A 15,426-nucleotide genomic window follows, 5' to 3' on the forward strand; every position below is an offset into this window, starting at 1 on the left:
TGCAAAAGTCTGTCAAAAATCACCATGTTGCCAAATTAGGCATATTCAAATTGATTCTGAAAGTTGAGTGGCTGGACTACTAGAAAGTGCTGGGAGCACGCGAAACAAATTCAAGATGCCAAAATCGATGATTCAAAGCATCGATCACCGATGATTAATTTCGAGTAGGCGTGGTAACAAAAGAGTCAAGTTGTGACTACCTTATGAAAAACTGTGCTGGGCACATTGTTTTGTATAGATTTAAGAGTTTCATTCTTGCATTAACTTCGCTATCTTTTCCTACCAGGGTGAGTTCCGTCAGCTTGGTGGGCGCAAGGTTACTAGAGAACAGCTCATGACAACATTGGTCAACATCGACGGCCTGTACATCCGGGCTTCCTACATTCAGCCATCGCTGCAAGTCAGGTATGCGAGCTAGAGTAATTTACATTGGACGAGAGGTACCATATTTACCTAATTTCAATGTGCCCCTATTTCAATGCGCACCTGACTTACATGACTAGAAAACAAAAATACAGCTATGGAGCACTTTAAATGTCTGTAAGGTGCATGCAATTTTAAGGTCTATTTTTCCCCCAAAAAAAAGATGCACGTTAGACTTGGGTAAATAGGGTAACTTAAATAACTTATGTTTGCCTGGTGAATGTAAATTCCTACCTCTTCAGCCTCCATTGTGCAGCCTGAAGATGAACAGATGTTAGTAATAATAGTCTTTACTATCATAAAGTTTTCTACAATATTCACAAGAGGAAACTCTGGCGATGCGATCGTTCGGCCACCACGAGAATGATGGGTAGTCCGTGAATTTAACTGATCTTCATGCTTGTTGCTTCAAGTGCACTTGTGGCATTGTTTATTTATTTATTTTAGTATTTCTTTCGGATAAAAGATTGGATCGTTGTCAATTTTGTGACCAGATTCGAATCAGTGAGTCTGAAAAGTCAAAGTGGGGGAGAGTAATTGCTTAATGTTTGTTGAACTTCGTCTTGCAAAAAAGCGGCTACAGACCACACGGATGCATTCGGAGTCAAAAGAACAAAGCTTAGAAAATCCGTGCACTACCCATAAATCCTACGGTGACTGAAGCACCATAAGTTGTAGCTCCCATCAACATTAGCGTCAGATTTACCTCGAGCGTATCATTCGGAAACTTTGTTTAGTACTATCGCTGTGGGCGATCAGAATGATGAAATTGTGGTGTTTGGGGACATATGCCTTTTGTCTGAAAATCATTTCAGGTTGAGCAATGTAGCTCTGGACACGGCGCTCTCGACGTATCTTGCTGACGCTGCCCAGGCATTGACTGTGGAGCAGTGCCATTGCCCACCTAATTACAAGGGAACCTCTTGCGAGGTTTGTTCTTGTTGATTTCTTACTTGGACGTTTCCTGAGCTATTATTCTCAAGATATTTAGCCGTTAAGAGAAAACCCTGCTTCTGAAAAAGAAAGTTGGTTTTGGGGATGTGAAACTTTCAAAACTTCTGTATTTTTATGTGCTGATTTTGGACATGCAACTATTGTTCTAATACTGTATAAGTTTTGAAACTATTGAATAGCTTTGTATTGTCAGGAGCAACCTTTATTACATGATTGCGAGAGTTATCAGGTAAATTAGCATATCACAATAACCTGGAATACAGTATACTGTATGAAGTAGAACAAGAATGGATGTTCTCGGCACATTTGAACAAAATTCATGATACACTGAACATTTTAAAGTGAGAATTTTCAAGCTTGGTCAAACTAGGATCAAGCTGGGAATATTCACTACATCATAACTTTTGTTCAAATGGGCCTAGAACATCGATTATTGTTCTACTTCATACAGTATTCATTCCAGGTAATATGCTGATTCACCTTATGTCACTGTTTAGAAACATGGCTTGCCATTAAAAATATACATGAACTACCTAATATTTTAAATACAGCATATTGTACTGGAAAAAATAGTTGCACATTTGAAATCAGAACTTATAAATACATAAGCTGTGAAAGTTTCATAAAATGAACTAAAAATCTAGAATTTTGTATCTGACGAAGGTTCTCCCCTCAAGTGGGAGCATTAGCTCCCACTTGAGGGGAGAACCTTCGTCAGATACAAAATTCTCTCAAGTGGGAGCATTAGCTCCCACTTGAGGATCCACATTGAGGATCCAAGTTGGATTTACATTATTTACTCAAAATGTGCCATTTTCATCAGCACCCTCTTTTTTTTTTTTAAGAAAGGCTGATGTACAGGGCAAAATAGTGACTTAAAATGATAACAAAATCATTGAAGAGGGAATATCACTGAAGCTAACATTTTGAGAAGTGAACTTGTCTTCATCTGGGCAGCCCTGATAAAGACAAAGACAAGTCTTTTTCTTAAAGCCACTTAGGTGATTTTAATCACATTTGTAAAACATAACAGAGAAAGTGAATTCTGAGTTGCTTTCCTGTGCATATCCTTTGTATCTAGGTCATAAAGATTTTGTTAAGTTCAGAAAGACCTGAAAGCTTCAGGAGAGTCTGAAGCTTTCAACATTATAATTTCTCATCAAATGAGATACTGTGATCCTATATCAAATATTTCTAAAGCATAAAGTCTTATCATACATTTTTTTAAACATAGTGAAACATTATTATTAGATTTTAAGGGCTTTGCAAAAAAAACAAAACAGAAAACTAGTGATCCTTTTTGCGGTTGGTTGCTCCGTGCCGCTTTTGTTAAGGTTAGAGGTTAAAACTAATACTGTTTGCGAATCTTTTGCATCTGATCTGTTTTATTCATTCTTCCCTTTTTTTCCCTTTATAAACTTCATATAATTCAGTACGAAAATAAAAAGCAAATAAATGAATTGTGGTGCTATAAATGTTCTATCAACAGCAAAAGTTTGCAGAGCATGAAGTGTTTGGTAATGCTAAATTCCCGCTTTGTCTGAGAATGTAATCTTAAAATAAATGTTCCATACAGTGCTTGGAATTCTGACCTATACAGTCACCTGCTTGATTACAAGCATTGAGCACTGATATAGTGTAAATTTGCATTTGTTATGGATCCAATGCCCCACAAACTTTTGCTGTTAATAATACTGTGGGGGTGCTGACACTTCTTGTAAAGGTGTTTGCGTCTTGTGGCACACGTGTCTTAAGCAGAAGCCGCATTCAGGGGTCGCAACTGTCACGCGGTAGGTGGCGTTGTGTTCAAGAGAGTTGACCACCACTGTCATCATCATGGTTGCTAGAGCAGTAGTGCTGGTTGTGACTCGTGGCAGCAGGCAAACCTTCATGGTGGCAGAGAGAGTTGAGTGAGTCTCTTTCTGCGTGTGGCGTTTGGAGCGAACGGTTGCCTCTCGCGGTGTTTCTCCGGTGCATGGCACCGCAGGCCGTCTGCCGGGGGCCCGCATTGTGAGTCAAGCGATGGCGACAGCGCCTTTTGTGTGCTCTTGTGTTTGTAATGTTGTTACGTGCTGAGTAATATTGTGTAAGGATGTCCTAGCGAGTTGATCACGATTGATGTATAACAATTCAGCTGACAATATCATCGATCAAAAATTAGTTAAATAAATATGTGTTGTTTGGTTTGGTCCGACTGCGTCTGCTGTACCCGTTCACTCCAAGAGCATGGTGGCGCTCACGACTTTCAGAACCCGCAGTACATACATGCCATTATTTGTGGTCACAATGTGCATGTTTTTACTTTTAGTATGCGATTGCCACTTACAAATTGTCTCATGTTCAAAATGCTTTTGCATTATGAATTTCAGGAATGTGCACCTGGGTACTACCGCTCAAGAACAAGGACAGCACCTTACCTGGGCTTCTGTGTTCCTTGCCAGTGCAACAACCACGGTGACACTTGTGATGTTGTCACTGGAAAATGCTATGTGAGTGGCTTCTCTCACATCTCCATAGTTGTATGTAACGCTCTAAAAAATTTGGTGACCATTACTCAGAAAACTACACTGCCTAAGAGGTGCTTTGTAGTCTTGGTGGATTCTGATTGTCCTAACCAAAAACTTTTTTTCCTAATTTTTCAGAACTGTCGAGACAACACCTACGGCGACCATTGCGAGAAATGCTTGCCTGGTTACCACGGTGATGCCACCAGAGGCCACTCTAATGACTGTCTCATATGTGCCTGCCCGATTCCAACCCCATCAAACAAGTGTGTTGTTCAACATGTTGAGAAGCTCAGTCACAGCCTGGGAACTGATAACCAACCTAATTTGCAGTTGCAGTACAGTGTTCAGCTTGTATTGGCAATTGATAAAGCTTTCGAGAGAGATTCCAGCTCAGTCTTACGAAGTAACCGAAGACCTTAATGCCTTTATTTTATTGAAGAAATTCTTATAAGACTTTGAATCATAATTTAAGTGGATCAAGACATGATTTCACTGGCTGCATATATAGTAATGTTCTGTCTACATTGTATCATTTTGCAAATAATTTTTTCTGTTCTAGCACCTACATTACCTTCTTCTTTGTAATTGCAGCTTTGCCGAAAGCTGTGAGGTCTCTCCAAGTGGTCAAGAGATCAGCTGCAACTGCAAAAAAGGATACTTTGGGGCTCGATGCGATGTGTAAGTATACACAGGTCAATATTGTTGGACCAGCTGGTTTGCAACGTTGTCTAACTCCATTTAGCATAATTACTTATGAATGGTTGTACGCAGGTGTGATGCTGGCTACTTCGGTATGCCAGATACGATAGGCAGCAGCTGTGAGCCATGCCAGTGCAGTGGCAACATTGACCCTGAAAACCCCGCATCCTGTGACACAGTTACTGGCGAATGTGTGCTTTGCCTGAACAACACTTCTGGCCCAGCTTGTGAACTTTGTGCACCTGGCTTCTATGGTGATGCCATCATGGGAAAGAATTGCCGAAGTGAGTGGCATTGGATTATTTCCAGAAATATCCTTAAACTTCTTGAAAAGTGAAAAAGTGAAGCAAATATAACGATGTAGAAAACTTGCTCATTGTCCCATGATGTTGACTCCAGAGTGATTCAATCATACCAGTTGTGGAACTGCTATCCATAACTCAGACATGCCATTGACCGATCCTGTGGGAATCAGCAGAATGTCTGGGAGTGGCAATGCAAAACACAAAATAATGCGTTTCACACTCCTTTCATCTGGTTCAGTGGCAAGTTCGAATTTTGATACATGGAGCCTGTGGGGAGTTTCGTAACTCGTATGTTTGAATAACTCTGGTTGCTTCTGGTTGCACTTTGTGGAACTCCTTTTGTGTATTTTTGTTATTAGTGCAGAGTCACAGTTTGAGGAAAGTGCTGGAAATAAGCTTCGCTTTACTGCAGGACGTACATACTTACGTAGTTTTTCTTTTTCCTTTTGCTTCTGCAGAGTGCTCGTGCGACACGTGTGGAATGCACTCTTGCGATGCAGCTGCAGGAACTTGCAACTGTCACGACAATGTGATTGGAGAATACTGCGACCAGTGTGCTGTGAGTGCTTATGTTGCATTTTGCATGCTTGACACAACTTGTCCCATCATCCATGTGCATGCCGAAATGCCACGTTTTTGCACCGTTATCAAGTTAATCGCTTCAGCATGCCGATCTCATTACGTTGTGACATTTACGAGAACGTGGTAAACTGTCTGCTGTGTCACTTACAAACCAGTATAGAAAATACTGTATTATCTCGCATATAACCTGCCCCCTTGGCAAAAAAAAAACGAAAAAAACGTGCATTTATTGCCTGCATGTAACCCGCACACTTAGTTTTTGAGCATATTTTTTCTGTCTTTTAGTGCGGGTTATATGTGAGAAAATAGGGTATGTAAACTTTGGGTGCCACGAACTTCTGTTCCTGAAACACGTGCCAATTAATTCACAACTCTATATGGAGGCTCACAGGTCATGATCATAATGAGAAAGTGTTCGGTAAGCACTGTTCTTCTGTAACTTGCATTAAAGGTATGAGCGGCAATAGCACAGATGTGGTTTAGCCTCTCACATTTGCTGGCAATTATTTGAAAAAGCTGAAAGTGGCCACACATCCCCATCGTGACACCCTAAGACCACATGACCTTTGGGTTGTAATACCTTCACTATGAGCTCACATGTCAAGAGATTGTGCAAAAGTTATCTGTGGTTTCAGCGACGTGTGTTGTATGAGCGAAAGTTTTAATAGGAAAAATTTCCACGCACCCATCTTTTGCACAAGTCTCCAAGAAAATCCCTGCAGATTTTTCAAAAAGGACGTTCTTGAAGGAAATATATGCTGTTGCAGCGATGCTACCAGCACATCGTGCAGAGATATAGTGGTATTTATTGTGTCACTGGATCATGGTGCAGCCAAATCACTGGGGCTTCAGCAGCTGCCAGGGCTGCCGTTCCTGTGACTGTGGCTTGGCTTCCCAGTCGAAGCAGTGTGACTTGGAAACAGGCCAGTGCTCTTGCCAGCCTGGTGCTGGAGGTCTCCGCTGTGAAACCTGCGAGCCAGGATATTGGCGCTACTCTCCCAGTGGTTGCATTTGTGAGTGTTTGAATGCCCATTGGCCACTATTTCGTACATTTACAGCTTTAGTTTTTAATTAGCCACAGCATTATTAGTTCTTCATTGAGCATAATAATGCCTCAGTACGCATAGACGTGTGTAAGGTTTCTCAATGGGGGGAGGGGGGGGGGGCAAAGGTCAATTGCAGCTTACTTCCATACGAAGTAAATGCATAGGGAAGATTTTGGGTCCCCCTCCCCTTATTAGGTGACTAGGGTGATAGTTTCTCTCACCCTTCTGCATGCCTATGTCAATGTGCAGAGCAATGTTACTAGGAAATTGTAAATCAGTCATGAAAGAGTGCTGGTGTCTAATGGAGCTAACGGAGTAACGGTGCCTAACGGAGTAATGGAGGTACAACAAGGAGCATCTGTAGAAAAGACGTAGTGGGACACTTTATTGCAGCTGAAGGCTGGAAGAGCTGGTGACCAAATGTTCCAGATTTGTGGGTGGTGGCTAATTATTTATTCAAATTATTCTTCCATGATATTGGAAGAGAATGTTAGGAATCTATGCAACATACAGGTATATTTTGTATCACTGAACAAAACAAATGAAAAAAAAAACACAGGAGGTATGAAGCAACATTATCTTGTATTTGAAGCATTCGTTAATATCTAACAGAACTGAACAAAGCTTGACATATAAGGCATGTTGAGTAAAAAAGAAAAATGTGGTTTCTGCCTGACTTCTTTCATTTTATTTAACATTATAGATTTTATGCATAAACACTGTATATGTAAATTAATTGGTCATGTTGATGTGAACTTCTCATGCTGTATCATAAGTGGCAACTTCTCATGTGCATCAAACCTGTCACAGGTACTCACAACCACAATACTTCTCATACAGGACATGTGCTTGTCTGTCCTTTTCTCACCTTTCATGTTTCTGTCCCTTTTCGCAGAGTTATACATTGTGGAAAATTAAGCTTGAGCCTGTAGTCTTGCTGTTTTTGTGCCACCAAGCTGTGCTACCCAGCTCTGTTGTGATGTTAACCCTTTCTCTATCGTTGAAAAAAAAATTGACCAAATTTATCTACACATATTTTTTTCTGCTCTATTTGTAGAGATTTTATTTATCTAAATAAAATGGTGCCATTCTTTTTATTCAGTAGGGTTTTCTTATTTCTCTAATTGTGTAAGTAAGGATAACTGGAAGATGGCTTCACAGCATGGCAATAAAATGATAAAAGATGTCTATGAAATGAGGGCCGAGACACAAACGGCCAAACATAAAGAATTGTCGCAATCTAACATCAAGAAACGTAACTATCATTAATGTAGTCACTATTGTTTCAATGTAAAGCCAATTTTTATTGATGGTGTGTATATAGTCGTCAGCACTCATTTTGGTACAAAATCTCCTGCCGACAACTGTCTGTTGACAACTAAAGTTGTGAGAAAAATTGGGCCTTAATTGAGGTCTAGTTTCTTTTGGTAGGTGACTCAGCACCTATTACAAGCCGTATAGTGCCACTGGTTCACCCCACTTGCAGTTCATTTCATACATTCCAGCTCTACTATTTGTTTGGTTTGCTGATAACGTGCGCTTTTTTTCTTGCACATCTTCCAGCTTGCAACTGTGCTGCCAAGTTCTCGGCTGGCGCTGTCTGCAACCAGCAGACGGGTCAGTGCCAGTGCTTGCCCGGAGTAATCGGGGAGAAATGCGACAGCTGCCCACATCGGTGGGTCTTTGTTGAGCGGCAGGGGTGCAATGGTGAGTGCGTTACAGTCAACGAGAATCAGATTTTTTTCTTGTTCACCAACAGGTGTCACTCCGTTTTGAGTTCATATTGACACATGTACTTATCTTTCTCTGTTGCTAAACTGTGTCAACATTTGGTGCAAGCCACGCTTCTATGTATCACAACATTCTTGAACGTTTTCAAAAGTTCTAACGCAAAGAACAGTTCAATTTCAAATCACAAGCAATAATGATGGAAACAACCATGGCTCACGTCCAAATTGCTTTGTTGCTTCTGAATCTGTTTAACGAGGATTATATGCACTGATGGAGTGAGCACGAGGACGTCAGACGAGGCCAGGAGCTGAATGGGGACTTCTTTTACACATGATAGCGCGATTTTATGAATGGTCAGTTTGATGCACTGAAAGAGACACACGAGCTCATTCTATTCATGGTAATCTACTATGCTTATATTGGACTGAAAGGGAGGTGATGTAAGAGTAATCCATTACAAATTAAACAACTGCTCAGGTGAATTTCTTGGGGCCGTGATTGGGCGTTGTAGTCAATTGTATTCTTAAATGGGGTAATTGGTAATATGTGATCAGTTGATTTTACTATAAATGAAGTGTACAAGCCTAACCAGTAACATATGCCTAAAAAAGCATCTTGTTTTGTTTAGATATCTTATGCATACCAATAACCCTATTTTCAATCATATTCTATTTGCTTTTTGCCTAACATTATGAGACAGGATTTAGGCCCTTTCATTCTAGTTGTTGTACTGATAGTGTCTCATAAATTTTATGTCAGCAGAAACTAGGATGGGGTACTGCTGATGTATCCTTTCAAACATTTGAGTGCCAATGGCTTACTTACTCATTCTATAAGCATCTGTGCTGTTTGAAAGAATTATATCATTAAGGCGACGGTCTGACTCCGGCGGCTTAAACACACCGTTTTTGCCACTTTTTCAACTGACGCAGTGGCTGTTCTCCTTGTTTTGTATAGTTGACTTATATATCATTGGAAAGCTTGATTTTCGCACATTTCAAAAATGTCTAATAAAATTAAGTCAATTACTATTTGGAGGTGGGCAGGCAACAATAAGCACAAGTTACACGATTTGGGCTGACTGTGCCTCAGCTGTGACCATTTTTTGAAAATCTGCTACAGTTACAGCACTGTTTTTTGCACAGCACATTCAGGACATGTTTATCTATTTGCTCAATGTAGTAAACTTATGTAGGACTTCTAATTTATTGTTGGTCATCTTTTGAAAACAGCCAAACTTAGTAACTTTAGCTGCAGACTGGCCGCTAACTACTCACTAGAGGAGGTTCATTTCCCATCTTAGAGTTGAGTTTAATTTTATTGATTTACACTTTCTGGTTTTTTATTTATAGTGATCTAAGTTGGGCAATTTTCTCAATGCATGGAGCTATCTCTGCCCATTTTCGTGGCAAGCTACTGAAGTTCTGTGGCTGAATTTGCACATAGACGAACTAGAGGCCCTGATCCATTTTCTCAACGTAGCGTTTTCCAATAAAGCTAGCAGAAATGCAAAACGAAGCTCGTAAATTGTCTCAATTTATCATGCCCCAAATGCGAACTAAACAGCAGCAATCTTCAAGCTGCGTTGAAATTTCAGAATGAATAGCTTACTGTTACTTACTAGTCTCCTGATATAATTACACATGAATCATACACGAATAGTGCATGTCCACTGAAAAACTTAATTTTACCACTACATTGAAAATCTTGCTCTGGCACCATCTAGACAGACAAAAGGAAAGCAGTACATCAAAAAACTCCCCGGTTTCTAGAGGGTGGCATGTGAAAATGCTTTACCTCAGGAGGGAATGTCTTTTCTAACTTAAAACCATGCAACCCCCCCCCCCCCCCCTTCTCAGTCCCCACCCAACCAGCCCTTCACCGCTTGATCCTTGAATCTGTCTTTTCTTCTTACCTCCCCTTAGGTGAATAGTGGAAAGCAGACGTTCTGTCCAATGAAAGGTTGGGGTGAAGATCGTCAGGTGAAAAGGAAAGTTGTATCTCTGGAATGTCCCTAGTGGGTGTCTGTTTGTGGCTTCACTTGGGCTATACTATGAATAAGCGAGGGGTGACCAACGAAAGACAAAAGAAAGAAACGCCGACTAGAAAGGTGGTTGGCTGGACCTGTTGGTATGAATCACATAACTTGCATTGACGTCACTTTGGTCGGCCTCTTCAGGTACCAACTAGCTGAGATGCTGCATGAACTCTAGCACGACCAAGCAGAAAAAGAAACAGTGATATCAGACTAGTGTCGGTGCCCCTTCTAATTTCTTTGTGTTCTCCCTTGGCGTGGCTGGTGAACAGAAGAAAGCGGGGATAGCACAAAAGAATGCCAGCGGGGAACGACTCTCTGTCATTCCTGGCACAGGCGCTCTCAAATGCAATAAAAAGTCGTGGTGCGTGCCATCTTCATGTACCCAGTGCAGAGAACCTGTCTCTGACGTCACGTGCAAATTATGCATAGCAATAAACAGCATAAATACAATATGAGGCACACATAAAGGAATAACACGAAAACTGTTTTGTACTTGCTGAGCTCCTTTCTGTGATTGTTATGGACCAAACACCTCGACAAATATACACAACCTCAGTGCCAATGAAATGGGGGCCAGTCGAATTACGGTGTAGCAAAAGTGCATCTCGCGAGGTTAACTCATCACAGTCAACTGCACTTGCTGTGCTCTAAACTTTTTAGATTAGGCTGCAAGTGGCTGGATACGCCAAATTCAGACAGCCGTAATTTGCCAAACAGACAGTCTTTCAAACATTCGGAAGCTTATGTTACATGGTGAAGGAACAGCTCATTTAGTCAAACATCATTTGCCTTCTCCTACAGAACAACGAGACGGTGTTTCAAGTATAAAGACTTTGAGAGGGAGAGGGCGTGTTAGACAAGGCCACTTGGTGCGCTTCCTGCATAGGGGAAGGATAACTTGCGGTTTCGCTTACATCCCGTGTTGTAAGCCAGAGGGTTACGATTGAACCATGTTTCCAGCAAGGGCTGCAGGAATGGCATCACGGTTTTCTACAGGGTATCACAAAAGTCCACAAAGGTCAATGTTTTGACAGCGGCTGAGATGTCACAACGATAAAAAAAAAGAGAGAGCGAGAGAGAGAGTAGCATGACGTATGAGAATACCTGGTGATAACTTCATAAATATAGCGTTCTATTTACATGTCATTGGCCTCAATTCTTTCTTGAGAGAAATGAATCTTTAGTGGATAGATCGCTTGTGCCAGGGTGTGTTATGGGATAGAAGGTGGTAGGAAATAGAGAAAAAGAAATCCACAGTTTGATATTATGACTGCTGCCTAGCTCAGACTATGGCTGAATAGTGGCCATCAGTAAATCAAGTAAGAGCAAAAGACAGGGACAGAGGGGATCATTTACAAATATGCACGGAAAGATGTAACGTCTCATGGTTCGCTCGTGATGCAACATCCGCACTACAGCTCATCACTAATCCTTGCACTCCGGCACTATTTTTCATCAAGGGTAGCTGACCAGGCAGCCTACGTGAGTGGTTTGCAGTGTCAAAAGGAATTCTCAGCAAAGGTAGCATAGGACAAGTGAGCGACAGTTTCTAGAGATGCAGAGAGAGAGACGGAGGTTTGTCGTTGAAAGAAAAAAAAAAGCCTCCGCTCAGCGCTTCATTTGACCGGATCGCGACACTTTTCGCCCTTCCTCCTCAACTAGTTTGGCGCATCCGCACAAATTTGGGTGGCACAAGAGGGGTAGGGCAGTGCCCCCCCTTTGCGTCTTTCCACCGCTCTGTTACCTTTTCATCCCCTTTCCCGTGTGTGTTTCAGTTGAGGTGTCTTCTTTGAGAGACAGTTATCATTGGTGGTATGGTATAGAGTGATAAGAACGAGTGGCTGCTAACTTGAGAAACTACCCACAAATAGATAAAAAGGAAAGGTGATTTCGTTATGATGAATGCTGTGTTCTCAACATTATCACAACTGAAAGATGGCCATCATTGAATGAGACAGAAGTAAGCTACAGCGGGAGATTATTCACACATGTACACCGAAGGATGTCTCATGGTTCGATTGTGATGCAACTTCCGCGAGAAAGGTTGTCAGCCATCCGGCACTCACTGTCACGGAGGTCAGCTGGCCAGTGAGGCAGAACTGGTCGACAGCCTGCAAACAAAAAGTAAACTTGAGCGGTTTGCAGCACCATTGTTTCTCGCGCAAAAAGCACTGCGCAGCAGGGGGTGAGAACAAGTGAGCATGGCATTTAGAGGCAAAGATAGAGGTGTTGAAGAAGAAGAAAAAAAAGCCCCTGCTGAATGCCTCATTTCTCCGAACCGTGACAGCCCTCTTCCCACCTCATAATCCGGTGTGACGGGCCAGCACAAGTTTGGGAGTTTGACCTCCAAATCTTTGTCCTTCTATTCCTGACTTATTAGCGGCGCCTGGTGTCATTTTTGTAGAGTCGTGGTTTCGGTTCCGACTTTGGAGTCGGTTGGCTGACCCCTAGGGTCAGCCAACTGTATATGTATATGGCCCCATATGTATATATATGGCCGTATATGGCCCCATATGTATATATAGTGATGCTTGTGTATATAATAAAGGAGTTCCTGCTTGGCTACCAACTGATGCATACTTCTTGTCGGCCGGCACTTAGGCACCATGCCTTGTGTTCTCCGTGCATCTTGTTCAGTGTTACTGGCAATATGACAAGAGTGGAACCGCAACCCCTGCCTCATTTTGCATTCCATCTGCAGAATGTGGCGAGTGTGTGCACGCCCTACTAGATGACACAGACCAGTTGGCTGATCTCATTGGTGGCATCCAGTTGGAGGTGAAAGATTTGTCAGCAACGTACCTAGCCAATCAACGACTGCAGGTTGTCAACCAGACTGGCCATGACCTCAAGGTATGTACCGCACAACTGGCAGTACGTAGAGTGTTGTCAATTGCTTTGATTAGGCTTATGTGAATATTCGAATGCTTTGAATATTCGAATGAATAGTAGAGTATTCTAATTCACTTCGATCCGAATTTAAATTATTGAAAATTTCGAAGTCTTCGCAATGAATGAAAAGTGTATATTAATCCGCGTGTAACGGTTTGTAAAGATAGTTTCACTGTAGTGTTTAAATGCTAAACCGTGAAAGTATTCATCCAAGAAAAATTCGCTTTGCCTCAAAGCCTTCCTTCAAATTTAAAGGGGCCCTGCAACGTTTTTTGAGTATGGTCAGGAAACGCTCCTGATCGCTAGTCAGGGCTACTGAGGACACGCGAGCCAAATATTATATCGCAGCATGCGTCCTGCAATCCACAATAAATTTGCAAAGCCCACTGAAGATTGCTCTCTTCTCTTGACAAATGACGCCACAAGCTCTAAAATTACTCGTCATAGCCATTGCATCAGCCATTGGCTGATTTGAGCATGGCACGCTCGGTCGTCACCGGGGCCGTCGCGGGAGGCTGTGACTTGTTCACGCATGTGCGCGTGATTACACTGAAAAGTTGTGTATTCGACAAAAAAGAAATGGCAGCATATTCACGGGGTGAATGATGGAGAATGGGGCAAAGCATCCGTCCGTCTATTTGTTCTTGCTTCCGTCCGTCCATGCGTCCAACTGTGTGACCGTCCGTGCATCCATCCGCCCGGCCGTGTGTGCATCTGTTTGTGCATCTGCACGTCCATCCGTGCGTCCATCCCTGCGTTCGTCCATGCAGCCATACGTGCGTCTGTCCATGCATCTGTCTGTGTGTACGTTCGTCCATCTAATCAACACTCCAAGTACCACCATCTCGCATCTGTTCATCATATATTCCGCATATAGAAGCACGGCCATCCAGCGGACATTCCAAGGACTAAACGAGAGGTGGCACACGCACACTTTTTTACGGCGTGCGTTTCGTGTCTACTTCCCACCTTTAACCACCTCGAGTTCATGGTATATACTAGTTCACTGTATTCATGGCACTGCGGCGCAATGCTCACTAAACCTTCCTGAAACCAAGGAGGTTATGTCCAGCGAGTATAACGCAGCAACCCTTTCTTGTCAGATGGTGCTTAATGTACATGCCAATGGCTGCTAATGGGGAATGAGAGACAGGAGAATCGGCTTTTAGTCAACGCGCACGCTACGAATTTTTTATTGTTCACAACGCACAGGAGAAATCTCTCACTGGCACCACCTTGCAGGTGAAAGTGTATGACATGTTACGCACTACTATGAGAGACCAACGAGTGCCACTTTAAGGAGCTTCGCCCCTAATAGGTGCTCAAGGTCACGAGGTGAAAGTGATGTATTTTCTTTCGTCCTGCCATACCTCCCTGCTTGGTGGCTTCCAGCACCTTCGTCGGGACAAGAACAGAATTACATTACAGCGTGCGACAAATCTTTGCAGCTCCGCTTGTACTGAATTGATTCTAAAAATTTTTACGGCGGTAAATTTTTGGGGCAATCGGCTTCAGTGAATCCATTCCATGGCTATTTGAAAAAATGTTGCCGGGCCCCTTTAAATGCACATATTTCCCTCAAATCAATTCATCATTTTATTAAGCTTAAAAGCCTGTTATAATGGCTTGTATGCTCTAAGTATAATAAATTTTAAAATTTTACATATTCTGCAGGCTTTGACTCGCATTCTACCGAAAGTCAAATCCTGCTACTGCCCAAAGTTGTTTCGACTTCCTTTGAACGAAAAAAAAAAAGACATTTGCATAGAGGCCTTACTTCAATATCAAAAAAATATTGCACTGGTTAGTTAGGTCATGATAAATATGCCCAATTTTCTTTGTACGTCATATATACTATTCGAATTCGATTCGAAATTATTCGATTAAAATCACTATTCACTTGAATCTAAAATTCACTATTCACACAAGCCTAGCTTTGATCAGTTTCATTGTGTGATTCAGTTATTCATTAGTTATTTATTACTTTAAGCGAGTATAGTCAGCCTCTTCCTATTTATGTATGAAAATAGAGTTTTAGCGTATATAGTGTCAAATGTTCGCATTTGCATTGGCATGCATCTCAGTGCTAATGCTAAGAGGGCATGCTCTGAGTGGCACAAACTAATCATTTAGTATTGCAGAAGGGAGTCAAATGCTAAGGCAATCACACACAGTGCCATCTAGATGAAAAAACACTTGATATTCTGACAATCAAAATTCATATGACTTTATTTCAAACTGTTTTGCTC

General features: G+C 41.9%; 1 protein-coding gene across 1 annotated transcript in view; it reads left to right on the plus strand.

Moving 5' to 3' along the window:
• The window catches only part of LanA (laminin subunit alpha), a 128,904-nt gene that overhangs the window by 77,483 nt on the left and 35,995 nt on the right, over nt 1-15,426 (plus strand). Inside the window, exons 32-41 of the mRNA XM_075873036.1 lie at nt 287-405; nt 1,239-1,353; nt 3,747-3,866; nt 4,020-4,147; nt 4,476-4,562; nt 4,656-4,867; nt 5,347-5,447; nt 6,303-6,483; nt 8,080-8,223; nt 12,987-13,138. Of these exons, the coding sequence (XP_075729151.1) occupies nt 287-405; nt 1,239-1,353; nt 3,747-3,866; nt 4,020-4,147; nt 4,476-4,562; nt 4,656-4,867; nt 5,347-5,447; nt 6,303-6,483; nt 8,080-8,223; nt 12,987-13,138 (1,359 nt within the window). The remainder of the gene's footprint in view (nt 1-286; nt 406-1,238; nt 1,354-3,746; nt 3,867-4,019; nt 4,148-4,475; nt 4,563-4,655; nt 4,868-5,346; nt 5,448-6,302; nt 6,484-8,079; nt 8,224-12,986; nt 13,139-15,426) is intronic.

This window comes from Rhipicephalus microplus, chromosome 9 (genome assembly GCF_043290135.1).
Source record: "Rhipicephalus microplus isolate Deutch F79 chromosome 9, USDA_Rmic, whole genome shotgun sequence".
Classification (NCBI taxonomy): Eukaryota; Metazoa; Arthropoda; class Arachnida; order Ixodida; family Ixodidae; genus Rhipicephalus; species Rhipicephalus microplus.